The sequence below is a fragment of the Rutidosis leptorrhynchoides genome, chromosome 4, assembly GCF_046630445.1.
Source record: "Rutidosis leptorrhynchoides isolate AG116_Rl617_1_P2 chromosome 4, CSIRO_AGI_Rlap_v1, whole genome shotgun sequence".
Classification (NCBI taxonomy): Eukaryota; Viridiplantae; Streptophyta; class Magnoliopsida; order Asterales; family Asteraceae; genus Rutidosis; species Rutidosis leptorrhynchoides.
In genome coordinates, this window is record NC_092336.1 from 301,551,403 (window position 1) to 301,561,605 (window position 10,203).

A 10,203-nucleotide genomic window follows, 5' to 3' on the forward strand; every position below is an offset into this window, starting at 1 on the left:
TTAAGAGATTAATATATCACATAATATATACATGTTAATAATATATAGTTTCCAACAAAAATGTTAAGCAATCATTTTTAAAGAAAACACGGTCGAAGTCCAGACTCACTAATGCATCCTAACAAACTCGATAAGACACACTAATGCAAATTTTCTGGTTCTCTAAGACCAACGCTCTGATACCAACTGAAATGTCCCGTTCTTATTGATTAAAAACGTTCCATATTAATTGATTTCGTTGCGAGGTTTTGACCTCTATATGAGACGTTTTTCAAAGACTGCATTCATTTTTAAAACAAACCATAACCTTTATTTCATAAATAAAGGTTTAAAAATCTTTACGTAGATTATTAAATAATGATAATCTAAAATATCCTGTTGACACATGACCATTACATAATGGTGTACAATACAAATATGTTACATCGAAATCAGTTTCTTGAATGCAGTTTTTACACAATATCTACAAACATGGACTCCAAATCTTGTACTTATTTTAGTATGCAACAGCGGAAGCTCTTAGTATTCACCTAAGAATAAACATGCTTTAAACGTCAACAAAAATGTTGGTGAGTTATAGGTTTAACCTATATATATCAAATTGTAACAATAGACCACAATATTTCATATTTCAATACACATCCCATACATAGAGATAAAAATCATTCATATGGTGAACACCTGGTAACCGACATTAACAAGATGCATATATAAGAATATCCCCATCATTCCGGGACACCCTTCGGATATGATATAAATTTCGAAGTACTAAAGCATCCGGTACTTTGAATGAGGTTTGTTAGGCCCAATAGATCTATCTTTAGGATTCGCGTCAATTAGGGTGTCTGTTCCCTAATTCTTAGATTACCAGACTTAATAAAAAGGGGCATATTCGATTTCGATAATTCAACCATAGAATGTAGTTTCACGTACTTGTGTCTATTTTGTAAATCATTTATAAAACCTGCATGTATTCTCATCCCAAAAATATTAGATTTTAAAAGTGGGACTATAACTCACTTTCACAGATTTTTACTTCGTCGGGAAGTAAGACTTGGCCACTGGTTGATTCACGAACCTATAACAATATATACATATATATCAAAGTATGTTCAAAATATATTTACAACACTTTTAAAAAATTTTGATGTTTTAAGTTTATTAAGTCAGCTGTCCTCGTTAGTAACCTACAACTAGTTGTCCACAGTTAGATGTACAGAAATAAATCGATAAATATTATCTTGAATCAATCCACGACCCAGTGTATATGTATCTCAGTATTGATCACAACTCAAACTATATATATTTTGGAATCAACCTCAACCCTGTATAGCTAACTCCAACATTCACATATAGAGTGTCTATGGTTGTTCCGAAATATATATAGATGTGTCGACATGATAGGTCGAAACATTGTATACGTGTCTATGGTATCTCAAGATTACATAATATACAATACAAGTTGATTAAATTATGGTTGGAATAGATTTGTTACCAATTTTCACGTAGCTAAAATGAGAAAAATTATCCAATCTTGTTTTACCCATAACTTCTTCATTTTAAATCCGTTTTGAGTGAATCAAATTGCTATGGTTTCATATTGAACTCTATTTTATGAATCTAAACAGAAAAAGTATAGGTTTATGGTCAGAAAAATAAGTTACAAGTCATTTTTGTAAAGGTAGTCATTTCAGTCGAAAGAACGACGTCTAGATGACCATTTTAGAAAACATACTTCCACTTTGAGTTTAGCCATAATTTTTGGATATAGTTTCATGTTCATAATAAAAATCATTTTCCCAGAATAACAACTTTTAAATCAAAGTTTATCATAGTTTTTAATTAACTAACCCAAAACTGCCCGCAGTGTTACTACGACGGCGTAAATCCGATTTTACGGTGTTTTTCGTGTTTCCAGGTTTTAAATCATTAAGTTATCATATAATATAGATATAGAACATGTGTTTAGTTGATTTTAAAAGTTAAGTTAGAAGGATTAACTTTTATTTGCGAACAAGTTTAGAATTAACTAAACTATGTTCTAGTGATTACAAGTTTAAACCTTCGAATAAGATAGCTTTATATGTATGAATCGAATGATGTTATGAACATCATTACTACCTCAAGTTCCTTGGATAAACCTACTGGAAATGAGAAAAATAGATCTAGCTTCAAAGGATCCTTGGATGGCTTGAAAGTTCTTGAAGCAGAATCATGACAGGAAAACAATTTCAAGTAAGATTTCCACTCGAAATAAGATTGTTATAGTTATAGAAATTGAATTAAAGTTTGAATATGATTATTACCTTGTATTAGAAATATAACCTACTGTAAGTAACAAAGGTTTCTTGATATTGGATGATTACTTGGAATGGATTTAGAAAACTTGGAAGTAAACTTGCAATCTTGGAAGTATTCTTGATTTTATGAAACTAGAACTTTTGGAATTTATGAAGAACACTTAGAACTTGAAGATAGAACTTGAGAGAGATCAATTAGATGAAGAAAATTGAAGAATGAAAGTGTTTGTAGGTGTTTTTGGTCGTTGGTGTATGGATTAGATATAAAGGATATGTAATTTTGTTTTCATGTAAATAAGTCATGAATGATTACTCATATTTTTGTAATTTTATGAGATATTTCATGCTAGTTGCCAAATGATGGTTCCCACATGTGTTAGGTGACTCACATGGGCTGCTAAGAGCTGATCATTGGAGTGTATATTCCAATAGTACATACATCTAAAAGCTGTGTATTGTACGAGTAAGAATACGGGTGCATACGAGTAGAATTGTTGATGAAACTGAACGAGGATGTAATTGTAAGCATTTTTGTTAAGTAGAAGTATTTTGATAAGTGTCTTGAAGTCTTTCAAAAGTGTATGAATACATATTAAAACACTACATGTATATACATTTTAACTGAGTCGTTAAGTCATCGTTAGTCGTTACATGTAAATGTTGTTTTGAAACCTTTAGGTTAACGATCTTGTTGAATGTTGTTAACCCATTGTTTATTATAACAAATGAGATGTTAAATTGTTATATTATCATGATATTATGATATATAATATATCTTATTATGATATATATACAGTTAAATGTCGTTACAACGATAATCGTTACATATATGTCTCGTTTCGAAATCATTAAGTTAGTAGTCTTATTTTTACATATGTATTTCATTGTTAATACACTTAATAATATATTTACTTATCATTTAACATAATTAACCAAGTGTATCAATATCTTAATATGATTCATATGTACCTAGTAAGACGTTGTTATAACGATAATCGTTATATATATCGTTTTCGAGTTTCTTAAATTAATAGTCTCATTTTTATGTATATAACTCATTGTTAAAATACCTAATGAGATACATACTTATAATAAAATCATGTTAACTATATATATAACCATATATATGTCATCGTATAGTTTTTACAAGTTTTAACGTTCGTGAATCACCGGTCAACTTGGGTGGTCAATTGTCTGTATGAAACCTATTTCAATTAATCAAGTCTTAACAAGTTTGATTGCTTAACATGTTGGAAACACTTAATCATGTAAATAACAATTCATTTAATATATATATATAAACATGGAAAAGTTCGGGTCACTACAAGTAGGATAGTAAATGACGGTTGAATTAGCTTCGAAGAATGTACATTGTAACTTATTAATGTGAAATCTGAATATTCTTCGGGTATTACCTACCCGTTAAAATATTTTCACCATTAACAGTTTGTACAATAAAAATTTTAATTACAATCTCTATGAAAACATATATACATATATATTTTCTTCAGACGTAATCATGGATTTAATGAGTCAATGTGATATTAAACTCATCAGATTTACGGCTAGAACTAGAGTACATAATCACTAAAACATTAGAGATTACATAATCACCATGACGGACGAAGATAGTTTATCTAGAACGATTCGTAGAACGATGATTATACTTGAGGTATAGACTGCGAGTTTGAGACGTGTGATGATGTTGTTGTGGTTGGTACTGGTTATGCTGCTGGTGCTGCTGATGGTGGTACTGTTGATATCGGTGCTACAAGTGTTGTTGGTGTTGAGGTTGATGATGATGTTGGTGTAGTAAGTATAGCTTGTAAATCACGCACCATTCTTGTCAGGTTTTCTATCCTACTCTCTATCATTTCTATCCATCCACTCATCTAATTCGATAGATCTTGATTATCAATTCGAAGTTCCCTAACTTCTTCTAATATTCCCCTTCGGTTGGTATTCAGAAGTAGAGGTTGAATATTTTCTGAGATTGCAGTAACGCGACCTTCGAGGTGGAAAACTTTAGCAAGAAGGGTGAATACAGTGTTGCGCATAGGTTCACCGGTGAGTACATCATTTTCTCCAATGTTAGGAGGTAAGTTTGGTTCGCAGTAGGGCTCGCCTTCTTCGTTTCTCCATCGAGTGAGTAAGTCTCGGACCCACCCCCATCTCCTCCAGAAAGAAAATTAACTAAATGGTTGAGACACTTCTGGTTCATTGACTTCGGAGTCTGCTTCAGTATACATCTCGAAATCGCTTTCGGAACTAATGGAATCCAAGCTAGGTGTAGGATCCATCTCTCATGATCATTTAAAGAATTTTGATATGAAATGATTTTTGAATATCGAATGATATTCTAATTATATATAAAATATCTATACATACTTACAAAGATCCCGTGAATTACGGAGAAAATTAAGGAAACGTGTCAGATAAAGTCTACAGTGACAGATACGTTAAGATATGGATTAATAGATATGCTAAGATATAAATTTTGTCTATACACTATTCATGCAATCATTGCAGTAAGATGTGTCTAGACTAAGAATGATAAACAGGTAATTTCTTAAGGATGATAAGCAGATGATTTTCGACTAGAATGATAAGCAAAACTTTTGACATGCAGACACGGTCAAAGTCCAGACTCACTAATGCATCTAAACAACTATCAGTTAGACATATTAATGCATGACCTGGTTCGCTAAGACCACCTCTCTGATACCAACTGTAGAGACCCGTCCTAATCCATCCGGACGAAGTCCATATTGATTATAAACTATTCACAACAGTTGATTACATCGCGAGGTACTTGACCTCTATATGATACATTTTACAAACATTGCATTCGTTTTTGAAAAGACAATCTTTCATTTCAACGAAAGTTGACGGCATGCATACCATTTTATAATATATCTAAATATAATTGATTTAATAATAAACTTGATGATCTCAACGACTCGAATTCAACGTCTTTTGAAATATGTCATGAATGACTCCAAGTAATATCTTTAAAATGAGCAATTACACAGCGGAAGATTTCTTTCGTACCTGAGAATAAGCATGCTTTCAAGTGTCAACCAAAAGGTTGGTGAGTTCATTAGTTTACATAAATAATCATTTCCATCATTTTAATAGACCACAAGATTTTCATTTCCAGTTCTCATATATATACATCCCATGCATAGAGACAAAAATAATCATTCATATGGTGAACACCTGGTAACCGACCTTAACAAGATGCATATAGAATATCCCCATCATTCCGGGATCCTCCTTCGGACATGATATAAATTTTGAAGTACTAAAGCATCCGGTACTTTGGATGGGGCTTGTTGGGCCCGATAGATCTATCTTCAGGATTCGCGTCAATTAAGGTGTCTGTTCCCTAATTCTTAGATTATCAGACTAAAAAGGGGCATATTCGGTTTAATAATTCAACCATATAATGTAGTTTCAATTACTTGTGTCTATTTCGTAAAACATTTATAAAAATTGCGCATGTATTCTCAGCCCAAAAATATAAAGGGTAAAAAGGCAAATGAAACTCACCTAATGTATTTTGTAGTAAAAATACATATGACTATATTGAACAATGCAGGGTTGGCCTCGGATTCACGAACCTATATCATTTGTATATTTATCAATACTCATAATCGTAATCGAATAAATTTATATATATTTATACATAACTTATTAGTTATATCATGTTTATATTAATAATATATTTAAGTTTTATATATTCATTTTATATATGTAAAAAAAAAATACTTTGTTATGTTGTATGTGTTACATATATTTATGTAAATATATTTTGTTTTTTTATCAAACAGTAGTTCTAATTATACTAAGTTAATATTAGTAAAGGTAAAAATAATGATAATAACCTTAATAATATACTTATGATAATAATACTAATATTTATGTAAGTACTAATAAATCGTATCATTTTTATAATAATATTACCAATGTTAATCATAATCATAATATTTATAATAGTACTAAAATCGTACGATTAATAATATTAATATTACTTATAATAATACAATTGATAATATTAAGAATATTATTACTTAATAATAATACTAGTGATAATGATAATAATAGTAGTCATAATTGTAACTTTCAATTGTATTAGTAATAATAAATGATAGCTTTTATTAGTGATGATGATAATAATAATAATATCTAATATTAATAATAATATTAACCATAATGATAATATTTTTAGTAATAATAATGTTAATACTAATAATTTCTAAATATACTGCTAATAACAATAATAATAATAATACTTGTATTAATAACAATAATTAATAATACATAACAATAACAATAACAATCATAATAATAATAATAATAATGATAATAATAATAATAATAATAATAATAATAATAATAATAATAATAATAATAATAATAATAATAATAATAATAATAATAATAATAATAATAATAATAATAATTATAATAATAATAATAATTATAATAATAATAATAAAAATAATATTAATAATGATAATAAAAATAATAAAATGAAGTGTATACCCTCTAAAAAAAATCCATCCCAAAAAGAATTGTCTCATGCGAGACTCGAACCCATGACCCATCGAACACCCGACAACACTCACGACCACCTATCTGTCTAGCCTTTTCTGTTTTAGACTCATTCCTGAATTATATTTAATCCGTAATCCATCAACTTTAATTCCTTCATCTTCTTCATCATATACAAGTCGACCAGAGATAATACCATAATCAACAACTAGTTAACCAACGATTTTAGGTTTCTTAATTTAAACAGAAACGTTTACGAGTGGTTAAAACAAAACAGACCAAAAGAAAAAAAAAAAAAACTGAACCCGTCGCTGTAAGAAGTCGATGAACTCAAAATCAATTAACAAATTCTAGTTCATTTCAGATAATGTTTATAACACGAATTAGTTTACTATACATATATAGAAACTAATGGGATCATCGATTGGACCTGGAACACAAACACAATTCCGAATTTTGATGAAGAACAAACAGTTAACTTTTATGAATAAAATTTTGACTTCGAAATTCTTGATGAATATGAATAATTAAAATCTATAATTTTGCAGATAGATTAAACACGTGATTTCTAATCGAACAGCATTTTTAGATTTTCAAAATCGTTACAAATTGGTGACTTGGATAAAATGAAAAAAACAGGATTATCGGCTTCTTCTGCTTCGAATTTCTATTAGATTTCAATAGATATAGATATGAACCGTGATAATTTATAATGATGATGGATGAATGTTTGGTTATAACAAAAAATAAAATTTGATCCGATGTCTTGTTGGAGTAGGACGATAGACAGAAACAAAGTGGGAGATAAATAAAAAGAAAACAAAAAAACAGATGGTGATATAAAGCAATTGAAGGGATCCTATAAAACCTGCTCGTGATATCACAGGGTTTTCTTTTATATCTGCTTATTTTTTTTATTTAAATAGATGTACATTATATAATTATATATATATATATATATATACATATATATATATATATATATATATATATATATGTATATATATATATGAATTATATTTTCTGTATAACTATATATATACACGGTATAATTTCGTATTTTATATCTGTTTATACATCTGTATAAGTATATCTGTATTTACATTATATAATTATTCTTATTAATTAGAAGATATAATTATAATAATAATACATTTATTATTATAAATAAAAATAAGAATTTATAATAATAATATGGTATCAACAATTATATTATATTATTATTAATGATAATGAATATAATATATATAAAATTAATAATAATATTATTATTTATCATATTATAATATTAATTATAATAGTAATACTAATATTACTAATATTAATAATAATATTAGTAATGATAATATTATTACAAATTATATATATCACTTTCGTAACTATAGATTATATATTTAAAATAATATTAATATCATTAGTATTGACATTAATATTAGAAGTAATAACAATATCATTTTAACAATTATAGTTGTACTTGTATTATTACATATGTGGTATTTATATATTAACTTTTATTGAATAATTATTATCTATACATTCAAAATATATCACAAAATATATATAGTTTCATTTTTAATATTAACTTTTTATCTTGTATGTTATTTTATGTTTTTAGTTCTAATAATTCAATTGTATTTAATTGTTTTCACTACTTACATTTATATTTATATATTTATTTATTTACAAACAATTGTTAGTGAATCGTCGGGAGATAGTCAAAGGTTAAATGATACATGAAACAAATTCAAGATTTTTGAGATTCAGTTTAACAGACTTTGCTTATCGTGTCGAAACCATATAAAGATTAAGTTTAAATTTGGTCGGAAATTCCCGGGTCATCACATAACTTTTGACCATTGACCTATTTATTAAAGATACGGGAATTATACAAAAAAGAACACTATCCTACGTCTATTTTGAAAGATTTGACTAACTTATGACGGATTATTACTGAATTTTAAATTATTGACCGGCATTTACTGAACTTTTGATGGATTTAACCTTACTTTTGATCATTCACGTGTTTACTAAAGAGACAGGAAAGGGTCACAAACAGACATCATTTACAAAACAGAATCAATACATAATGCAAAAAATATGAATTAACTAAGATTTGTAAATCATGCATTTAATGTGATGTTTATATGCATTAATTAGATAAATAAAAAAATGTTACCTTGTTTGTAATTTTCTCAGTTACATGCCACATACAAAGTCTGTGTCTTGCTTTCTTAAAAACAACTTCAATAGCAACTATCATGGAGGAATCATGATCAGTCAATACTATTTGCGGTTCTTCGGGGAATGCTTTCTTAAAAGCTTCACATAACCACTTATACGAATCCGCATCTTCTTTTGCTAATAACGCAGCACCAAAAGTAACACACTTCTTATGGTTATCAATACCAGTAAATGGTATGAACTTCATATCATATCTGCAACAAACCACAACAAAAAAATAACAATTACATTTATTTTAGTAATGTATATAATAAATGAAAAAATAAAATAACAATATAATGATAAAAAAGTATAAAAACAGTACTTGTTTGTTCGATAGGTTGAATCAAATGAAACTACGTCTCCAAAAACTTTGTAATTTTCTTTTGAAGCTTAATCAGCCCAAAATGCTCCAGCTAACTCCCACTTATCATTATTGAACACCGTAAAATATTCAAATGAAAAGTTGTTTAAACTCTTTTTCTTATTTTCTAACAGTTGAACAAACATTTCACCATCTCCCTCTCCTATATACTTAATAACATCTCTTTTTCAATTCTTACAATCAACCTTCGAACATCCAACATCTTCATCACCACCTTTCACTTTACCCAAAATTCGATAACCTCTACAAGGACCAATCCCAGCTTGATTCAACTTGAATAAAAATGATTTTTGAGAATTATTTAATCGTCTTTGAGATTTTAAATGTTTTATGTGATAAGGATGAACCAATATATGGTTATGAGCTTTCACAAACTTTTGAATGACAAATTTATTGTATTTATTCAACACAATACCAATAGAAGCAAGACATCCTGTCCTCTGTGATGGCCTATTTCTTTTCTTCTTCTTTTTGTTATTATGTACTCGAATAGGCAGCGTTTGTTTAACTCTATAACCAACATTATCATCAACAGACGTTAATGTAATAACTTCCCCAAAACAATCCACATTCATATCAAATATATCATCAGTAGCTGAAACATCCTCAGGTTTATGCAAAATCTCTTGATTAGATCCTTGCTTGCTACATAGAAAATACTTATATCTGACTAGACTATTACCAAATTCATCAAACCCTCTCTTTGATGAAGACTTCCTTACCTCAAACCCACCATTAATT

General features: G+C 28.2%; 1 protein-coding gene across 1 annotated transcript in view; it reads right to left on the minus strand.

Moving 5' to 3' along the window:
- LOC139841682 (protein FAR1-RELATED SEQUENCE 5-like) overlaps positions 1 to 9,587 on the minus strand; it is a 63,190-nt gene extending 53,603 nt beyond the window's left edge. The window contains exons 1-2 of the mRNA XM_071831885.1: positions 9,574 to 9,587; positions 9,034 to 9,292 (exon numbers count right to left, since the gene is read on the minus strand). Of these exons, the coding sequence (XP_071687986.1) occupies positions 9,034 to 9,292; positions 9,574 to 9,587 (273 nt within the window). The remainder of the gene's footprint in view (positions 1 to 9,033; positions 9,293 to 9,573) is intronic.
- Positions 9,588 to 10,203: the final 616 nt, after the last annotated feature.